The 20,852-nt window shown below is 50.7% G+C and overlaps 7 protein-coding genes across 7 annotated transcripts; 5 read left to right on the forward strand and 2 right to left on the reverse strand.

Annotated features, from left to right (window-relative positions):
* Positions 1-17: 17 nt before the first annotated feature.
* mrd1 (RNA-binding ribosome biosynthesis protein MRD1) lies at positions 18-2,904 on the forward strand (the record flags this gene model as incomplete). The annotated part of the gene is made up of 4 exons (XM_001265180.1): positions 18-245; positions 362-1,120; positions 1,356-1,628; positions 1,687-2,904. 4 exons carry the CDS (start codon positions 18-20, stop codon positions 2,902-2,904), a joined length of 2,478 nt encoding a protein of 825 aa, XP_001265181.1.
* Positions 2,905-3,880: 976 nt separating this feature from the next.
* Positions 3,881-6,405, forward strand: abaA (transcription factor AbaA; the record flags this gene model as incomplete). The annotated part of the gene is made up of 3 exons (XM_001265181.1): positions 3,881-4,322; positions 4,380-4,556; positions 4,628-6,405. The coding sequence occupies 3 exons, from the start codon at positions 3,881-3,883 to the stop codon at positions 6,403-6,405; spliced, it is 2,397 nt and encodes a 798-aa protein (XP_001265182.1).
* Positions 6,406-7,340: 935 nt separating this feature from the next.
* NFIA_019940 (aldo/keto reductase) lies at positions 7,341-8,383 on the forward strand (the record flags this gene model as incomplete). Its single annotated transcript, XM_001265182.1, is given in 3 exon segments — positions 7,341-7,485; positions 7,553-8,340; positions 8,351-8,383. The coding sequence occupies 3 exon segments, from the start codon at positions 7,341-7,343 to the stop codon at positions 8,381-8,383; spliced, it is 966 nt and encodes a 321-aa protein (XP_001265183.1).
* A 417-nt stretch (positions 8,384-8,800) lies between these two features.
* NFIA_019950 (uncharacterized protein) lies at positions 8,801-9,572 on the forward strand (the record flags this gene model as incomplete). The annotated part of the gene is made up of 2 exons (XM_001265183.1): positions 8,801-8,941; positions 8,997-9,572. The coding sequence occupies 2 exons, from the start codon at positions 8,801-8,803 to the stop codon at positions 9,570-9,572; spliced, it is 717 nt and encodes a 238-aa protein (XP_001265184.1).
* Positions 9,573-10,004: 432 nt separating this feature from the next.
* Positions 10,005-11,407, reverse strand: NFIA_019960 (putative protein phosphatase PP1 regulatory subunit Sds22; the record flags this gene model as incomplete). Its single annotated transcript, XM_001265184.1, has 6 exons — positions 10,005-10,463; positions 10,512-10,586; positions 10,638-10,934; positions 10,993-11,064; positions 11,122-11,153; positions 11,272-11,407. The coding sequence occupies 6 exons, from the start codon at positions 11,405-11,407 to the stop codon at positions 10,005-10,007; spliced, it is 1,071 nt and encodes a 356-aa protein (XP_001265185.1).
* Positions 11,408-12,774: 1,367 nt separating this feature from the next.
* psrA (putative general stress response phosphoprotein phosphatase Psr1/2) lies at positions 12,775-14,784 on the reverse strand (the record flags this gene model as incomplete). The annotated part of the gene is made up of 5 exons (XM_001265185.1): positions 12,775-12,987; positions 13,052-13,150; positions 13,207-13,356; positions 13,421-14,592; positions 14,685-14,784. The coding sequence occupies 5 exons, from the start codon at positions 14,782-14,784 to the stop codon at positions 12,775-12,777; spliced, it is 1,734 nt and encodes a 577-aa protein (XP_001265186.1).
* A 2,976-nt stretch (positions 14,785-17,760) lies between these two features.
* pxa1 (putative peroxisomal ABC transporter (PXA1)) lies at positions 17,761-20,250 on the forward strand (the record flags this gene model as incomplete). Its single annotated transcript, XM_001265186.1, has 1 exon — positions 17,761-20,250. One exon carries the CDS (start codon positions 17,761-17,763, stop codon positions 20,248-20,250), a length of 2,490 nt encoding a protein of 829 aa, XP_001265187.1.
* Between the last annotated feature and the right edge of the window lie 602 nt (positions 20,251-20,852).

Consider the following 20,852-nt stretch of genomic DNA (forward strand, 5'->3'; position numbering starts at 1 on the left):
ACCCACGAGACACAATCATGGAGAACACAAGAGTGTTCGTGTCTGGCCTTCCGCCGACATTTACAAATGATCAATTGAGGAAACATTTTGCAAGCCGCTTCCAGATCACAGACGCTCATGTACTTCCCAAGCGCAGGATTGGCTTCGTCGGCTTCAAAAGCCCCGAGGCAGCCCAACAAGCGGCTTCTTACTTCAATAAAACATATGTTAAGATGTCCAAGATCTCAGTAGAGATTGCTAAGCCGGTATGTCATTTCTTGCGAACAATCCTGATATTGGCCCCCATGTTCTGCTGTCATTTTCATCTTCGCCCGCTGACTTGCTGCAAAGTTGGTCTTGAGACTGACCAGAATTATTGTAGATTGACTCTGAGCCTGTGAAAAAGGCAGAGAAGCACAAGAAAGAATCAGCCTCAAATGACTCAACCGCAGGAAACGCACTCAAACGTAAACGGGACGGGGATAACACCCAGCAGGATCCCCAATTACAAGAGTATCTTTCCGTAATAGAGCGTCCCTCGAATACTAAGACGTGGGCCAATGGTGAAGACTTTCTCAACACAGTTCAAAACCAGCCAGCGACAAGTGAACGGCGGGAAGAACAGCGCGATGATACGACTGAACAAGTCGAGGAGCATTCTCACAAGCAGCGGAAGAAAGCAAGAGTGGATGATGTACCAAAGGTGGCCCATGGTCGAGAACATGAACCAATGGTCTTGGACAAGACCGAGGAAGAGCATGAGAGAGCGAATGCAGATGATCAGGGTGAAGCTATATACCACACGCAAAAAGAGGCAGAGCCAGTGTCGGATGCCGATTGGCTTCGTTCGAAGACGAGTCGTCTTCTAGGTCTACTTGACGAGGACGAGCAGGCTGAATTCGACTCTACAGCCCAGCGAAAACCCGATCCGTCGCCGCAGCCAGCGACTGTCTCGAAAGCCGGCGTTCAACACTCCGATGATGGCAAGGCTGCTGTCGAGTCATCGACCGAGGAAGAAGAGGTTGACGCGAATATTGAACATATACGTCTTTCCTCGCGGTTATTTGTTCGAAATCTACCATATGACGCCAGTGAATCAGATTTGGAGCCCGTATTTTCCAAGTTTGGCAAAGTTGAAGAGGTTCGTATTATCCCTTTGATTTATCACTGCCCTCCACCGCCTCCTCCCGGTAGAGAGTTGCTCGAATGATGATCTTCCTGATAGGGACATCTGATGCAAAAGCACATGATGCGAACAGGACAAGAGATTTTAGTAGATGCTTCTTGGATATCTGAAGAGCAACCTCGACTGAACATATTCTACTTCTTTGACACACAAAAGAGAAACCTTAACGAACTCTCGCTAATGGTTGCAGATTCACGTTGCCTTTGACACTCGGTCTACCACAAGCAAGGGATTCGCCTACGTTCAGTACATCGAGCCTGATGCGGCCGTCCAGGCCTATAAAGAGTTGGATGGGAAGCACTTCCAAGGCCGCTTAATGCACATCTTGCCAGCTGCTGCGAAGAAGACTTACAAAATCGACGAACATGAACTGTCTAAATTGCCCCTCAAGAAACAAAAGCAGATCAAGCGAAAGCTGGAGGCTTCTTCGTCCGCATTCAGCTGGAATTCATTATACATGAATGTGAGTATAAATTCATGTAGTCGCTATATCTATGAGCCGGCTAACACGATATTTGTAGACTGATGCAGTCATGTCCTCGGTGGCCGAGCGACTTGGTGTCTCCAAAGCTGATCTTTTGGATCCCACCTCGGCAGATGCCGCCGTGAAGCAAGCGCATGCTGAGACGCATGTCATTCAGGAAACCAAAGCCTACTTCACAGCGAACGGTGTCAATCTCGACGCCTTCAAGCAGCGGGAGCGAGGCAATACTGCCATCTTAGTAAAGAACTTCTCGTATGGTGTCAAGGTTGACGACTTGAGAAAGTTGTTCGAGCCATATGGCCAGATTACAAGACTACTAATGCCCCCAAGTGGTACAATAGCGATTGTTGAATTTGCTAGGCCAGACGAAGCGCAGAAAGCTTTCAAAGGCCTTGCATACCGCAAAGTGGGAGACTCTATCCTCTTTTTAGAAAAAGCGCCTGCGAATCTCTTCGACGCGACAAGTGCGCCGCAGACTTCTGTCCTCGAGACCAAGGCTGTGTCTCAAGGCTTCTCGACAGCCGACACTTTCGCAGCTGAAGATGGGGACGAACCTGTGGTCACATCGACCCTCTTCGTAAAGAACCTTAACTTTTCCACGACCAATGAAAAGTTCACGGAGGTGTTTAAGCCACTGGACGGCTTCGTTTCAGCTAGGATTAAAACCAAGCCTGATCCTAAACGACCTGGACAGACACTTAGCATGGGCTTTGGCTTTGTCGACTTCAGGACGAAAGCTCAGGCACAGGCTGCTCTTGCTGCAATGAATGGCTACAAGCTCGATCAACATGAGTTGGTAGTAAGGGCGTCTAACAAGGCCATGGATGCTGCCGAGGAGAGAAGACGTGAGGATACAGCAAAGAAAATAGCGGCGCGTCGCACGAAAATCATCATCAAGAACTTACCATTCCAAGCAACAAAGAAAGATGTCAGGTCGCTCTTTGGAGCCTATGGGCAGCTACGCTCTGTGCGGGTTCCTAAGAAGTTTGACCGGTCCGCTCGTGGTTTCGGTTTTGCTGACTTCGTAAGCGCTCGCGAAGCGGAAAATGCCATGGACGCGCTCAAGAATACGCATCTCCTGGGTAGAAGATTGGTATTGGAATTCGCAAACGAGGAGGCCGTCGATCCAGAACAAGAGATCGAGCAGATCGAGAAGAAAGTAGGGGAGCAGCTGGACAGGGTCAAACTGCAAAAGCTCACAGGAACCGGGCGCAAAAAGTTCACTGTAGGGGCACAGGAGGACGAGGAGACCTAAAAGCCCTTCTCCCTGTGTATAGGGACCATTACTGCAACGACGACTACTTCTTTGATATCATCCCTTGCTTGAGCGGAAGTCGAGGCACGGAAGCAAGCAGGCCCGGCCGACACGTTCCTGTAGCCGTCAGTACGTACATACGCGTCCTGCAGAGCGTATCGAGCACCTCGTGCATCTTAATTGAGCCTCTTCTTTCCATCCCACTTACCTGGATATCGCGAGTCACGTCCATCCTGGATTTTCCCCTCTTGTATATACGCTTAGCTTCCTTTATCCTTGGAATACCTGCACGGCCGAATCGGAGGAGAGCTGTCTGCCCTGCGTTCTGACCTACATTCCTCATGTCCTTTTAGTAAAGAGCTTCGACATTCCTCAGTTATGTTGTCCAACGTCTTGCATTCTTCACTTTGCCACCTCTCAACTGGACCTGGCTCATTTGTACCTGCTTGAATAGCGAGCGCCAGTTTTGAATGTGCGCAGCATCAAAATCCCCGAGCAGGTGCTCACTGGATCGTGCCCTCTGTGATCGCCCCTTGCGTCCCCTTATTTTTCCCTCCTCCAACTCATGCTTCTTCCTCACTCCTGATTTGTTGCAGCAAGGCGGCCGCTGCCTTGCTCTCCTCGTCACCTTGTTTGGACGCGTGAAGTGCAGGGCAAAAGGCCGCCTTGGACGACCGAGGGTGCTCTCGAATGGCTACTGCCAAACAAGCAGCACGGTCGAGAAATGTAGATACTAGGGCTTTGATAACCCTCCCGACGTCAAGGGAAAATGGTTCCCTATAAACATCTTGTTGTTCGCACCCACATTCTCTTTCCCAGGTTCTTACATTCTCTTCCCATCATCTGCGTTCTTGATCGCTGCTTGGTGACTGCTGCGTTCTTAGCCAGGCAGTAAGCATTTCGCGGGCTTCATCACACCCTTCTCTTTGGAATCTGTCATTCTTTCCCAAGAGCCCTTTGTTGGTGTCCACCCCCGATGGCTACTGACTGGCAGCCCGAGTGTATTGCGCCTCAGCATCAGTCAAGTCTGGAGAACATCGGACACCATACGGATCGAGCTCTCCAGAACACCTCGGGCAATGTACAGTCCTACTCAGACGCTATCCTTCACGGTGGGGTGAGTGGTCGTGATGACCATCTACAGCATCTGGCCTATAAATATTCCCATGCCCCTGTGCATCCTCATCCCATGCCGACTGCTACCAGTCTGCATCCTCACCACATCCTAAACGCTCGAGTTCAAGCGAAAAAGCTTCGACGTGTTCAGTCACTCGGTCCGAATCATGTTGGCGCTCGTAGGGGAAGAAGCTACCTCAAATCTCAAAAGTATTTGGAGTATCGGGCGCGGCCTCGGCGGGACACTGGCAAGGACGGGGAACCGGTCTGGTCAGATGAGCTCGAGGACGCTTTTCAGCAAGGTAACTGAAGATCTGCTATTGACATTGATTTGTGCTGTATGTGGTAACACTGTTTAGCGCTGGAGGCAAACCCACCCATGGGTAGAAGAAAGTGGTCTGAACGAGGAAAGTCGTATGGCCGAAACGAACTCATTGCAGAGTATATCTACAAGATGACCGGCAAGAAGAGGACAAGAAAGCAAGTTTCAAGTCACTTGCAGGTTCTTGACTCCTTTCTCAAGGGCGACCCCGATTGTAAGGCCACTTGCCCGAAGTGAATCCTCATTCTGCCATTCGACGAGTTACATTAACATGACAATGTTTAGGGGAGAGACTCGTCCGAGAGCAACCGGCAGACCGCTCAAGCAATCAACATCAGTCAGTTGGTCCTAAATGGAGAACTTCGCTGGACCATCCTCTGCCCAGTCACTATGGTGGGCACATGCACGCGGCATACCATGATCATCTGAGGCCAGTGCAGCCTTATGTTGGGGAGCTTCCTCCGCCCCATTACACCCTGGGCTCGAACATGCATGAACGGAGTACCGATACGATCCATGGCTTCAATTTTGACATGTGGGTGAGCGCGCCTCAGCAGGCGAACCAGGTCGACAAAGCCTTCCATGTGTACACATGCCTTCAAGGAGACCAATACCACCCTGTCGCTCCCCCTATGCCGCTGGAGAATGTCAGGGACTGGCGAACTACTTTCCCTCATTTGAACTCCGTGATGGAGGAGCTGGACGGCCCCTTGGACTGCGAGATCATTCTGCTCGAAGCAAGCCTGAAGCTGATGAATGATTTCCCCCCGCCAGGTTCCAAGCTGGGGATTCAGTTGGATATAGACTTTGCACCTCCTGGCATGACTGATGCCACGGTCCTCAGTCAAATGGACAACTGGACATGTAGCACATACATCTATGAAGATGGCCATCGGTTGTCCAAGGCCGATCATAACCTTGCCAGACCACTGTCCACTAAAGTGAAACCCCCATTTGAGTCGTCGTGGTGGGCGAAACTATTCACAGAACTCACGCAGGACAAGCAGATGGCCGAAAAATCAGGACGGCACCAGAATGCAGATGACCATATCCGGCAGTTCTTCCGCTCTCTGTCCGCAGTCCAAGAGATTCGAGCGATCTCTCAAAACTCGCGGCGAGTCTCTCATCAGGGCTCTGGCCATCCGGGCGACGGCAGTAAGAGGATGGCAATCTTACTGTGGAAGTTCCGCCAGACTCGACCTGACGAGGTTGGGCTGACAACCTGGAGGAAGCTGATTCCTCCACCCGACCGAACGATAATGAATAGTCCCAAGCCGGCCACGGGGATTGACCTGCCCCCATTGTCTCTCGATTCGATTTTGCTGAAACCACAGCCCACGAACGTGTATCACACGCCTCAAGGTCACGACATGTTGCATCACAACGGGACTTCTCAACCGCATTGGCCTTTGTACCCGCCACCGCATGAGAACATGTCCAATATGTATCATCCGACAGGCTCCTTTGATTTTCTGAACTCAGTCAGCAAAGCCGAAGATGGACTACAAGATAGAACTCCTGTCACTTCCATCCTGGATTCCTTCTCGGGCATGCCGCCACAGGAGACCAGTCAGCCATCCAGTCTCAATGTCTCCAGCGGCGGACCTGTGATGCTCAATGTTCATGACATGTCCCTGTCGCACCATAACCTTGCAGGGTACACCTTGAGCCACGACAACCACTATGTGCCCTCTCAGCAACACGGCGTTAGCGTTCACGACAGTAGCAATGTTTTGAACAATATCTTTGGTCCTGGGTCGCAGTCAATGGACGAAATCGGACATAGCCAGAGCGCATGGGGCCCTCCGATTCCGTCCACGACCATTCCAAGCGACGTTGGCTCCAACAACTACACGCACCTTCCGTACCATCACCACGACCATCAGACGCCGGCATCCCGCGAGTCGCACCCACCCAACGGCTTCGAGGGCTTGATGGGACCGGATGACCTGATGGACAAGATCGTGGGCAGCATGCCCGACGATCCTGGCATGAATGGGGCAGGACCCGATCATGCCAGTGCCGCCTATGCAGATACCAATGCAGCTGAGGCGGTCCAATGAAGGACTAAACAATATCCATTGGAAACTCTTTCTATTCTTAATGGTAATCATATTGCCAAAAGTGTGTTCAGATACCATTTTTGTTTCTTCTCTTTCATCTCTTCCTCTACTTCGGTGTCTTTTATATTGAGATCTTAGCGCAGCATTGCTGTTGGGCTTGGGTCATTTTCTCCAGGGGTTGGTGTTCACTTTTCGGAGTACCTAATATGTTTTTTCATTCTCTCTTTTATTATCCTCCAAGTCCTTCGATGTATTATAATCTTTCTAGTAATAATGATAATGGTACCATGTCCCTTTGCTTCTACGTCTGATGTCAATCCTTCGAGTATGGAGATGGATTGCGGGGGAATCCTTCGATATCGGCCATCACTTTTTGCCGGAATACTACAGGTGGATTTTCTGGACTCAACGAACCGCTGATAGATTATGGACACTTCAGACTATCTAGCCAAAATCGTTCCGATGGGATATACGTGGTAACTTGGCCCCTTTCCGTATCTCCTGGAGAAATATTTTTTTGGTGGAATTCAGCCGGCGGCAGAAACAAGGCATTTAGCCGGTATTAACCATCCCACTTGCCCACGCACTTTAGCCTCAACCTCCTGCTTTGTCGATGGCTCATTGGCTTTTCCAGTGCAATTCCCCCTGCCGGGTTTATTCCAGATGGGGTTGGTATGGGGCTGCAGGTGGTCCGGACCAGATAAATTTGGAGATGATTATTGACCATGATGCGCGCGTGCCTTTTATGTGCTGCCCCTCCCCCTCCTATTACTGATTGTTTTTGAGAAGAATAATATCCGCCAGCTGCCGCTCTTCTTTCCTGTAAGTCCTGCGTCTTCCTGCTATCGAGTGCCTGTAAGAGCTTCTTCTGAGAGTTTCCTTATCCGTCACAGGGTCAAAATAGATTCAAATCCACTGAATTCACTGTATTCAAAATGACTACCCCATCCACCAAGCTCAACAGCGGTTATGACATGCCCCTCGTGGGCTTTGGCCTCTGGAAGGTCAACAACGAGACTTGCGCCGACCAGATCTACCATGCCATCAAGGCTGGTTACCGTCTCTTCGACGGCGCCTGCGGTGAGTAACCCCTCATGTTCTCCATCTCCAACGAAAAGGCAGAGCGACAGAGTCCTGACCGTTGCAGATTACGGCAACGAGGTCGAGGCTGGCAAGGGTGTTGCCCGTGCCATTCAGGAAGGCATTGTGAAGCGTGAAGACCTCTTCATTGTGTCCAAGCTCTGGAACAGCTTCCACGACGGTGACCGCGTCGAGCCCATCTGCCGCAAGCAGCTGGCCGACTGGGGCCTTGACTACTTCGACCTGTTCATTGTCCACTTCCCCATTGCGCTCAAGTATGTCGATCCTGCTGTCCGGTACCCTCCCGGGTGGTTGTCCGAGAACAACAAGCTGGAGTTCAGCAACGCCTCCATTCAGGAGACCTGGACCGCCATGGAATCGCTGGTCGACAAGAAGCTGGCCCGCAGCATCGGTGTCAGCAACTTCAGCGCTCAGTTGCTGATGGATCTGCTGCGCTATGCTCGTATCCGCCCTGCCACCCTCCAGATCGAGCACCACCCTTACCTCACCCAGGAGCGCCTGGTCACCTATGCCCAGAAGGAGGGTATTGCCGTGACTGCGTACTCCTCGTTCGGTCCTCTGAGCTTCGTCGAGCTGGACCTGAAGGATGCTCACGAGACTCCCAAGCTGTTCGACCACGACGTTATCAAGGGTATCGCTCAGAAGCACGGCAAGACCCCTGCTCAGGTCCTGCTGCGCTGGGCTACGCAGCGCAACATTGCCGTCATCCCCAAGAGCAACGACCCCACTCGTCTGGCTCAGAACCTTGATGTCACCGGCTGGGATCTTGAGACCAGCGAGATTGAGGTCATCAGCTCCTTGAACCGGAACCTCAGATTCAATGACCCTCTTGCTGTAAGTTCAGCCTAGCCGGCTTGATCCTATTCCAGATGACTAATTCGTTTTCTCTTCTAGTACGGCTTCTATGCTCCCATCTTCTAAACGACGGATAGATTCCGGTGGTCTGAGTGGTACCGCGGCAATGCAGGCGGGAATAACTGCTCGGTCCGTTGGTGGATGATGATTGACGTCCTACGCTTAAAGTAAAATACCATAGTTTTTCCAGTATATAGTTATGACCTCGACGCATGCATTCGTGAATAGATCGCATGAAACTATACTCAATGAACCAGTAGCATCATATTCTAGCCAGGGGAATAGTGGAAGGCTGCAGATTGCGGACTTGATACTCTGTAGGAAGATCGGCTATCGGAGCGACAACACGCCGAGGGCCCCGAGACAGCATCATCGGCCTCACCATCACCAGTTCGACTTCTAGATCAATGCATACTGCAGCATCAACTTCCTAAACACAATGCCCCCTCCTGCCGGGCGCCTCGCCTCGCAGTCAATCCACATCGTCGCAAACCCCGCCCCCGTTTCCCTCGCCGAGAGCAAACTAATCCTCAGCGCTCTACAAAAATTCGGCGAAGTCGTCACATTCCGAAACCTGAAGGTACGTCCTCTTCCACCCCCAACTTCGTTCTCCAATCTGACAACGAGCAAAATAGTACGACACAACCAACACCTCCAAAGCGCCCACGCGCCCTATCCTCGCCATCTTCGACTCTCCCGACGCCGCAAAGCAAGCCCTCTCCTCCTCCCCGCTAACCATCCGCCTCCCCAACACCGACCCTGACCACACCCACACCCATAACCACGACTCTCAGTTTGAGCCGTCAGCATCAAGAACCGGAAGACCAGACTCGAGATCCAAACCAGACTTCCTGAAATGCGAGATCCTGCCCTCCCGGCATAACCACGAGTCCGCGCTGCAGCGGAACCCCTTCCACGGGACCTTCCGCGTCTACGACTCGACGTACCAGTACCGGGATCTTGTGAAGACGGGGATCCCGCTGAAGGAACTGGCGGACGAAACGATGAGTCGGAAAAGGCATGAGCCGTTCCGCGTGAAGAGGCAGATGATGAAGGAGAATAAGCGGTTGGGGGCTACGTCGTTGATGAGGTTGTATCGGGAGGGGCTTGGGGAGAATATTCTAGAGGAGGGGAAGGAGGGGAATGTGAAGGAGGAAGACAGGAGTGGGAATCGGGCGGAGGCTGGAGTGGATAGATTGGGGGAGAGATGAGTGGATGTGCGAGCACAGCTTCGTATCGACTTTTGGTCTCGACATGGTCAAAGAAGCATGCAGAGACTTCACCGCATCACCGTGTTGCCGTTGCGCCGACTCCAGGAGCGAGTCGGTTGGCAGTCACTGAGACGACCAGAACGTGTATACCACGTTCAGGGCCAGATATTGCTGGCGAGGACATACAGTACGTCCGCATGAGCCCATACAGCAAGTTGCAAGACAGCTTTTGCAACGCCTATGAATACGTTGGCAGAGTCAACCATATGGCGTTGACCATGAATGTGTCATACATTATTCCTACATATAGCAGTCCTATAGTTCCGTAGTCTAGATGAAAGGGATTCGGGCAATCCCGCCCACAAATGCATTGTTATCATAATCATTATCAATGTATACCTTCCATACAACATCACCCGACCCGGACAAAGGCTAGAAATCGTCAGCAACCCATCCGAGAGCCCGAACAGCCAAGAACGTGAACTTACTCGCATCAATCTGCATAATTTGCGGCAGCGCCAACCGCACCTTGTTTCGATACACCGCCGGCCCCTTAGTCTGCAATGGGTTCCCTTCAAAATATACTGTCTGCAGCTTCTCTTTATCCTTCAACTCGCGCTCCACCTCCTCGAAGCTCGAGAGTTCGTTGTTGGATGCCCACAGCTCCTCCAGGTTCTTCAGATGGGAGATGTGTTCCAGCTTCGAAACTTGATTGTTGGAGAAATCCAGGACGCGCAACGAGGTATTGGACTCGAGTCCACTGAGGTCGGTGATGGCGTTGTGAGATAGGTAGAGTTCTTCAAGGTTCTTGAGCGAGGAGAGGCCAGTAATGCTGGTGAGTCGATTCGACTGGATGGAGATGATGCGGAGGTTCGAGAGGGCGTCGAGGTTCTGGGTTCAGTTAGCCTGGTCGGAAATACGGCAAAGTAAGAGACAAACCTTCATTTCGGTGATCTTGTTCTTTCCAAGCCAGAGCTCCTCCAACGAGGTTAGAGTGTCAAGATTCTCGATTTCCTGCTCCATTCAGCCCAGTCCTTCTTCAAGTCAGTCCTGAAATTCACGCACCCTAATCCTGTTCGCTCCCAGCTCTAGATTCCGCAACTTCGTCAAGCCCTCCAACCCCTCAATCTTGGATATCCTGTTCTGAACAAAATAAAGATCTGTCAGATTGACCAAATGCGAGATATTCTTGATGTGCTTGATCTTGTTGAAACTCAGATCTAGACTCGTCAGATCCCGGAACTCATCGAGACCCTTGATGTGCGAAATAAGGTTATCGTAGAGGTCGACTTCGAGCAGCGTAGGCGCGATTTCGGATGGGAAGTCGATGCGAGTAATCTGGTTCTGTCGGAGGCATATTCTCTACGTGCATCATACGGTTAGCCTCGTAAGCCGCATGAGCTGCTGCGGGTCAACACACCTGGAGCTTGGGGAATCGTCCTAGTCGCAAAGCTGGGATTGAAGTGATGCGACAATGTACGAGGTCGATTTCCTAGGATATCATGAGCCCTGAGTTCCCAAAAAGGGCCCTGTCGTAGACGAAACATACTTGCGTCTCTGGATCCTCACCCTCGAGCAGATCTGCAACAAATCAATTAGCCACTCGATATTCGCCCGAAATGCGCCGACAGTCAAACATCAGTCCGCAACATAGTTGCAGCCAATACTCCGGTGCGTCATGACAAGGAAATTGACCTACCCTCATCAGCCTCAATCTCCTCAACCGGCGGCGCATCAGAATCCGAGTAATTTGGATCCTCCACGGCCTCTGGATTTGTGATCGTGGCCTTAGGCTCGACTCTCAGTTTCCCATCCCAGCCTTTACTATCTTTCATCGTTGCAAAGTGTTGTGAAGCTTAGACGGAGAAATTTTTTGATTGATGGCTCCGAGGAACGCGTAACGGAGTGCGGGGAGCTCTTCTACGTAAGAGGGGCAGAACCGGGTAGATGATCACGTTTATAGAGAGTCTAGAAGAAATTCGTAGGGCGCAGTTATTTGGGTATCGAGATGGCTGAAGTCACATTAAAATGAAAGAAGCTCTGTATCTTGAACATGAAAATCTTTGGTACTATCGTCGTGGCGTGCAGGTGATGATGATCATTCTCCGCTAGTCGTCACTGGGCGGTATTTCCCCATCCGCCTTGTGTTAGAATGAGCAAGGGACAATTCGCCCGCATCATGTCCATTGCTATTAGAAGAATTAGATGTAATCAACTAATCCTGAAAAATGAGATTCGCAATTACTTTCCCTATCTCTTCTTTAGGGTATCGTCATCGGGACATGATTCAAGCTGTATTCGGGGAAGAGCTTTTATATACAGCACATGCGCCGGAGCCAAGAGGTACATATACATTAAAAGGTCACAATCTGCGCCAAGTGTAGAATCAACGGTATGCTTTGCGAAATACCAGGGACAGTGACCTGCACACTGGGACCTTTATGGAGATGTCGCTCCTTAGGCAGAGTTCCAAGAAACGAATCAGGGCTGAAGAATGACAAGAGGACGCTGGCGTTGAAGGGGGTAATCACAAAACACAAAGAAAGGTATCGACGGACTGGACAGCGACATGCGCTGGAGGGACGTTGATGGTGGGAATGAAGCACAGGAATTTGAGGCAGAGGGAATGTTGATGACAGAGCAGCGTGTATATGAGACCTAGTCTTTGGCTACAAGCCAAGATAGACGCCCGCTTAATGCAAGAGAATCTCACACGGCAACAGATCAATGAAAAAGAGCAGTGGAGAAGGGGAACGAAACTGGGATGGGGGAATATGGTATGTGCTCGCTTGGAGTGCAGAAAGGAGACGTGATCGGAGAGGATGCTGGAACAAAGAAACAGGATGGGTGTTGAATAGGTAAGACTCAGTCTAGAAAATCACAGACAGGCGAAACCAAAAAATGCTGGTCCCACACGTCTATATGGGCCACAGGAAGGGAGAATAGAAGGGGTAGGGGCAAAACGTCAGAAGAAGCGATTATGGTAGATTCAAACATAAGCTGTGACCCTCGCAGATTCTGATAAAAGATGCTTGCACTTTTCACCTCCTGATCTTGGTAGTGCTTTGAACGACGAAGACGCGTCTCCGCATGTCACGAACAGTTGAGATTGGTTCTGGGGAGCCGTTCTTTTGCAACCACATAAAAGATCGAGAGTGTAGCTCGATGGGGGAAATGCCGGGAACAGATAAAGTTACAGAGATTACATCGCAACGTCGAGGACCAGACTGACGTCTTTTACTTGTGCGCCGGCAAGGTCTTCGAGGACAGGAATCAAGTCGAGAAGCTCGTTATCGTGGGCGTCAGAGAACCAGCTGCTGATGGGTATCGCGTGTTGAGGGTGGAAAATGTATGAAGTTGGAGAATTGTCGATGATAATCGTCTCTCGAAGGTCACGGCCAACCTGTGAGAGGTCCTATAGTAGAGATATCAATGGCTTGCTCTCATCGTGATCTTCGCTGCAGAAGGAGGCTACTGACCTTGACATAATTACCTTGATGGTTGTAGCAACTGTCTCTGAAGAGCCTGTGGTGAACAACATTGTGGATGTCAAGTTGATCGAGTAGAGGATCGCCGTACTTTCGTCCAAATCAGAAATCGTCCATTGGAATGGTATTGGGATGGGCAAACTCACCTTAGAAACAGAGGCAGTGAAGACAACCACCTCGTACAATTCTCCAACACGCTTCATGAATTGATCGACCCCAGGTCGTTTGATCACGTAGATGTTGTGGTACTGCCCTTCGATCTCCACAGGGATTGTGAAATCGGCACGCTCGAGAACCTGCGGTGGTATGTCAGAAACATGTAGCTCATTACACGAAAGGGCTTAGAGGCTGGCGAATTACCTTGAAGCTACTGTGGACCAGCGTTTCATCCAAGTCGAGAACCAGGCATTTCCGGTTCCGCAAATGTGGCAAGGGAGGGGGTAGAAGCCATTGCTGGGGTCTCTCGGGAGTCGCGATCTGTATTTGTTTTCCCATAGGAACTTGCGGAGGGGGAGGGGGAGGAATCTCGGCTGGCAGAGTAGTTTCTTCTTCGTGCGATGACTTTACATCGTTGTACTCGACTGCAGACGAAGTTGGTTGCGCTTCGGTAGAGGCTGAGCTGTCCTCAATAACGGGCAGTGGCAGTGACCCCATAGGCTCCTCCGGTTTGATCGCGAGATCGTTGGCCTTCTCTGTCTCAGTTGCGACTATGACTGGGATTTGAGCATTCTGAGGGGCGTCACTGCGAGTAATATCAACTTGGCCATACTGTGAAGCTGGTTCATGGCTGGACTCGACTTTATCAGAAGAGGACAGGTTGGCATCGAGCTGAGCGCCTTCCTCGGAGGTACTGGCAGGTTTATCCTCCTCCCTGGAAGGTTGATGTGAAGTTACAGTCAAGTTCGGCTTCTCTTCTCCAAAGAGCTTTGCTTCTTCAGATTCCGTCCGGTTCGAATGATTGGCATTGAGATCAGCTTTCTCCGGTGTAGGCTGGGTCGCAGGGACCGAAGGTCGCCTGGCAGTCTTCTTCGGCGGAATCGCAGAGTCGTCCGGGTCAACACCAGATGACGAGCAGCAACTTAGAAAGGCAAACAGCCTGAGCGTAACCTTGGGCTTGGTATCTGGTCTGGGGTTGTCCCGCGCCTCAGAATTAGTCGCTGTCTTTTGCTCACCGATACCAGTTGGCCCCTGAGATGGTCGCCAAGATCTCTTGCTACTCCCTCTACTTCTGTCCCTCCGCCCCTTCAAGATGCTTCTTCTCGAACCTCGTAGCGTGTTTTCCGAATCATCATGCGCGGCATCCTGTCTATTGTCTAACGTCGATTGACCATCCGCCTTGGACGATGAACGCGATTGACTTGGGACCAGCAAATGTTGCTGCTTGGACGGGTCGTTCGTATTTGTCGGGGCATTCGGGCCAAGAGCCTGAGTCGACGGAACGGGTGCAGAAGCAGGCTCAGTAGGCTCTACCGGTTTCGGCTGAGGAGAGGCATCTGAGTCTTTGGCATTGTCCTGAAGCGACGATCCAGGACCTGGTCAGAGCAGCGTTAGCAAGTCTTGTGATGGGTCTGCGACGATCCGCAGTGATGGAATATGACAGCAGTAACAAACAGATTGCTCTTACCTGAGTCGGTGTTGCCCGCGTTGGCAGGCATCGGCACTTCTCCTGTGGGCTTGCTGGATGTGTTGGGCGGAGAACCTCGCTCGGAGCTCCCTCCGAGCATCTGGAGGCTAGCAGAGCGAGATTCACGGAATCAACAATAACAGAATTCAAGAGGCGTAGGAGATATAACGGCGATGTGTTATGTCGAAACACACACTTTATGACCACCAGGGTTCCGCCGAGAGGGGACAACGCGGCTCGAGAGATGTAAAGTCACAGCCTCCTGGATCGAGTAGTCGGAGAGGTAAAGTGCTTAGCTTCCAGGTCGGGACTACCGCCTTAAATGAGGCTAGTGTGCAGCACTACTAAGAAAGGTCGTGGCAGGAAGAGTTGCGAGTCGCCAAACCACTCGATCCACCCTGTGGAGTCACAGAAAACCACACAGCCGGCGAGGAAGGAAAAGAGAAATGCGCTCCAGCTTCAATGTGGGATGGTATGATAGGATGGAGGGCGATGGATGATGGATGAAATTCAACCTCATGAATGAGCCGGGGAAGTCACGTGGCAACACCAAACCAGGGTCGTGTTAGGGGGAAGAAGCGATACAGGACCGCAAAATGAAGAGGTACCACTCGACTGCGGCGGCTGTAGGTTGGCTGATTTCGGGAATTTGCTTAGAGTGGCTAAGATAGGCTGTCTATTTGCTCAGGCAGGCCAGGAAGAAAACAAGTTATCGGATCTGCAGCAATGGATTTTCCTCTTGAGTAGGTGGGTTCGTGCGCTTAATAGCTAAATTATGACCTTAATGGACATGTTACTCAATAATATATTACAATGGCACGAAATAAAAGATGTTAACTAGTAGGATTGGCCCAACACGAAGCCCATAATGGGAATGTTCGGGGGGATGGCTGTATTTTAGCTCCTTGACTGGCTAGCCAACCTCTGTCCGGGGGGTGGGAAAGGGGAGAGACTGAGAGGAGAACGTGCGAGGAGAAGCCCAAGAGAGGGGAAAATTGGGAAGAGGGTGCCGTGCGCCTAGTCTGCGATGGGGAGGAACAGAAGGGAAAATACAAGCTGCATTGGTCTGGACTCTGGATCTTTGAGAGAATGCACTGATGCACTGATGCAGGGCTGCAGATTACTATTTATTGCCCACTATATCATCTCAGCCAATCATATTGGTATCAGATCAAGCGGGAAGATGGATCAACTTATCTCTGTAAATCCGTAATGCGTCTTACGCACGATTTTCATCATGCAAACCAGCTAGGTAGAGTTGGGTTGCAGTCCTCGCGCAGCTCAATGGGAAGTATGTCTGAAGCATATAAAAAATTGGGTAGGACACAAATGTTACCATGCTTCATTGCTTTTTTGCCATTGTTATGGCGAGTCCCGCGCAAAGATGTTCCCCGTCTCTTTTGGCCTTTATCCACCTCACGAGGTTCTTTATTCTGCCATGAAAGTGACCCACCGATTCCCCTCTTCAAAGGCCTCAATAATACCGTGGTATACTTAAACGGGCTGATTTTCTAGGTAGTACGTATTGGTGAATTTACTCGGTCAATAGCCGACAATGTCTGGAACGATTATGTAGCTTCGCAGTCGTCAATATCAGTTCTATCTGATACTAAATCATACTATGTATCTTCGCGTCTAAGGTAGTGATTTGTATTTCCACATTGTTGTGCCACCCCTCACCCCAGTGCCGCATTCTTTTTGTCTCTCATGACCAAGTCATGGAGGATTTCCTTCCCCCCTACTGTCGCAAACCGCGTAGTATTACTAACGCACATACCCAGACTCTCAGATAAATCAAGTGTGACTGACAGGGACATCTACTGGAGGCGACTATTGAATTGATTCATCCACTGGCAAAAGGCAGCTTGGATAGTGGAGATCATGAAGAATATCTTCTCGATGTCCTGAGGTCTGATTTGACGGTTCCTCCCAAGATCCTTGCCCGTCATCTCCACCTTACTTCTCCATAGTCCATAAGCAGGCGCCAAATGCTCGCTTTGGAATGGACAGTTTCTCAGTCCGCGACAGAGACCTGAATGATCCTGTCATCTTGTCTTTTACTGGAGTAGGTCTTTTTTGATCAGCGATTTTTCGGTGATTGTTTATCGGCATTTTGCGAATCCTCAAATCCGATTCTTTGTTCTTCTGTTTAGTCCTACCCTTGTCAGTAATGGTGGTTGGGACCATTTGGGCGCACTGCACTTCGCCATGCGTCCATGCTTTCATTTGCTTTTCTACAGATTAATCCGAGATGGGCTTTAGGCTATAGCACGGAAGAATCAGAAGGAGCTTCCTTCTCCATGCAACACCCGACTGACTATTATTAGAGTCTGGAATGGACTCGTTAACTGAGTGGGCCCGTCCAGTCCTAACAGATCACTGTGGATGGAGTCTGCGGAGAGATAGGCCACTGCAGAAGATGGCCTCGCTCGTAGATTTTGAGATGATTCGAAACTTGAGGGATGTGATTAGTCTGCTGAACGTTTGGGGAACTCAGCGAAGCTGTATACAGATGGCCCGATTGGTCTCCTAATAAATAGCCTTGGGTCTCCCAGAAATCGCTGGGTAACTTTGCCTCCGATCGTGATATTCGACTGTCCCTGAAATTAGCTTCTATCAAACTATACAGAAACCTAAATGCTAAATGCCAGTTGCCAAATGATGTCAACAGCTAACAAGAGAAAAAATCCGGGGGATCCGCACGTGAGGCCAGCTGTGGAACTGCCACTCCGCATTCTTTGGCCCGAGGTCTTCACATGCAGATGGAAGCCACCCTACTTAGCACCAAACTGCTGACAACAGCGTCAACCATCGAGACTACTGCTGGCCATACCATATCATCATATTCAACTGGAACGATTTGTTGAAGAGAACCTCTTTCTCTGACGTCTCTGACTCCGACATTAATGAAATCTGTCTCTCTTACTACATCACCAAGCGCGTCTAAACTGTAGGCGCCTTTCCCTCATGGCCTGCGACGCCTTGGCATAGGCGTGTTGGCTCGGGCAAAGGAAATCCGACCGACGAGGAACGATACCGATACAACAGGAGGGGGTGGTACACTATTTCAAACACGATGGCCGCTCAGTCAACGCTCCGATCTCGAGAAGACCCTCTCGTTGCGCTGTACACTCATTACGTCAATCTCATCCGAACTCGAGTGAAGCAGTCATCGAAGACTTCCAGATTAATCGCAACGTTAGCACTTCTGTTCTCGATCATAGGAAGTGGATATGGAGGATATAACTGGTATCAGCGAAAGGTGAAGGAGCGTGCGCAGGGTAGAAGGTTACTGCGTCGGAATTCTGGGATCAGGGGCAAGGATGGATCTCGTACGATTTATGTGCCATACAAGGACTCGATGACCTCCAAGGTCAGGATCCATCCGACGAAGCCTACGACATTCGATGCACACAGGAGGCTGTTCCTGAACCCACCAGCGTCAGCTCGGGGAAATGACGAGGAATCCGGCTCGATGATCCCTCCACCAACAACAAAGCCAGGACTGAATCTGGCATTTCTACACCAGTTTCTTAGTCTGTGGAGTATCATGGTTCCTCGGTGGAGTAGCAAAGAGACGGGGCTCCTGATGGGCCACGGTGTATTCCTGCTATTAAGAACATACTTGTCGCTGCTGATCGCAAGGCTGGACGGAGCAATTGTCCGAGACCTCGTTGCGGGTAAGGGGCGAGCCTTCGTGTGGGGTCTCGTAAAGTGGTGCGGTATCGGTACTCTCGCTTCTTATACCAACGCCATGATCAAGTTCCTGCAGTCCAAAGTCTCTATCGCTTTTAGGACACGCCTCACGAGGTACATCCACGATCTCTACGTCGCGGACAACAACTATTACAAACTGTTGAACTTGGATGGTGGTATCGATCAAGGAGCAGACCAGTTCATCACGCAGGATCTCACACTCTTCTGCTCGGCCGCTGCAGCACTTTACTCTTCTATGGGAAAGCCACTAGTGGATTTGTTCGTCTTCAACTATCAGCTGTACTGCTCCCTAGGGCCTCTGGCTCTTAGTGGCATCCTCACCGGTTACTTCAGTACGGCAGTGATACTTCGCAAGTTGTCTCCGCCTTTTGGAAAACTCAAGGCTGTCGAGGGCAAAAAAGAAGGAGACTTCCGAGGTCTGCATTCCAGGTTGCTTGCCAATGCCGAGGAGATCTCATTCTATGGTGGCGCAGATATCGAGCGAGTATTTCTCCTTCGGAGCTTCAAAGATCTGCAGCGGTGGATGGAAGGCATCTATAGCCTCAAGATCCGCTACAACATGCTTGAGGACGTCATTCTCAAATACGCCTGGTCGGCTTTTGGATATCTAATCACGTCTTTGCCGGTCTTCCTTCCCGCGTGGGGAGGTGCAGGCGGTGCTTTGGAGCTGGCAGATGCCTACGAAGAGACTGGTCGCGAACGGGGCCGCATGAAGGAGTTCATCACAAACAAGCGTCTGATGCTTTCATTGGCTGATGCCGGTGGTCGCATGATGTACAGCATCAAGGACATTTCGGAGTTGGCCGGCTACACCTCACGGGTCTATACTCTGATCTCCACACTTCACCGAGTCCATGCAAATGCCTACTATCCTCCACATGGCTCTCATGCGGAACTGTACTCTCTGGCAGATGCACAGGGTACCATCCACAACGGATTCGACGGTGTGCGGCTGGAACAAGTGCCAATTGTTGCTCCGGCTCTCCATCCTCGAGGCGGAGACGAGTTGATTGAATCGCTGTCCTTTATCGTGCATTCCGGTGAGCATCTTCTTATTTCAGGCCCGAACGGAGTAGGTAAATCGGCGATTGCTCGGATTGTCGGGGGTCTGTGGCCTGTCTACCGTGGCCTGGTCAGTCGGCCCCGAGGATTTGGGCTTGACGGCATCATGTTCCTCCCTCAGCGGCCCTATCTCAGCGTGGGGACTTTGCGAGATCAAGTCATCTACCCTCACACCGAGATTGACATGCGTGAGGCGGGGAGAACAGATGCTGAACTTCAGAAGATCTTGGAAGATGCTCGTCTGGGGTACCTGCCTGCCCGTGAAGGTGGCTGGAATGCTCGCAAAGAGTGGAAGGACGTCCTCAGCGGTGGCGAAAAGCAACGCATGGCCATGGCTAGACTGTTCTATCACGAGCCTCGCTATGCGTTCCTTGATGAAGGAACCTCGGCAGTTTCCTCCGATGTCGAGGGCGTGCTGTATGAACAGGCCAAGGACAGAGGTATCACTCTTATCACGATTTCGACACGTGCGTCCTTGAAGAAGTATCACACCTTCAGTCTCACACTAGGTCTAGGCGCCGAAGGGGAACAGTGGGAGTTTGAGAAAATTGGCACCGAGAAGGAGAAACTGGGTGTTGAGAAGGAGATCCAAGAGCTTCGCAAGCGGTTGGACAAGGTCGACGAGTGGAAGCGACGCCGTGAAGAGATTGACAAGGAGCTACATAAGGTCTGGGCCGAGGAGGGAGAGCTTGCACCTCCACCGTACGAACTGGGGAACGAAGAAGCCGTGGCTGAAGTATCAAATGAAGCAACGGAAGAGGCCAACATCGACAGGACACATGAATAGGTGGTTATTGCAAGAGATATTATGCGGGTAGCGTATTCAGGTTAGAGGTTATAAGGAGCTCAATATTGTATCTACATGCGGATCTAGACTCGTCAAAGTCCGACAATATAGACGTGTGCTACCTAACTCTTTCTCTCCGATGAAGTGCCCCGGACATTACCAAAGAAGAGAACCATGATTGTGAATCGACTCGATACCTCCTGCTAAGCGGGTACGAAAGAGTGAGCATGGCACGCACCATAGATATGAGTCTCAAGAGATATAGGTTCTCAAGTTAAGTTGCATTGAGACGTATAGACGGGTCTTCGAAATTAAGCTTCTTAAACGCAGGTCAGACTGATTAGACCATTGTGCAGGTGGGTGGCTTGGACGCGTCATGTATAAGCGCGACACGCCTCCCTGATTGTCGCTTATTGATATGCTCAAAATATAGCTGAATAACCTTTCCACGGAGTATACTACCTTAAAATAAAAGAGAGTATCGTACTGTTCTGTTAATATCTTCCCAAAGTTCGTCTCTCTAGGGGAATAGTCCACAGTCGAGCGGGCCGCCTCACGCTATTTGACTTACGACCGCGTTGAAATCCTCAAGTAACAACCCA

Source organism: Aspergillus fischeri, genomic scaffold, assembly GCF_000149645.3.
Source record: "Aspergillus fischeri NRRL 181 1099437636249 genomic scaffold, whole genome shotgun sequence".
In the NCBI taxonomy this organism is placed as follows: Eukaryota; Fungi; Ascomycota; class Eurotiomycetes; order Eurotiales; family Aspergillaceae; genus Aspergillus; species Aspergillus fischeri.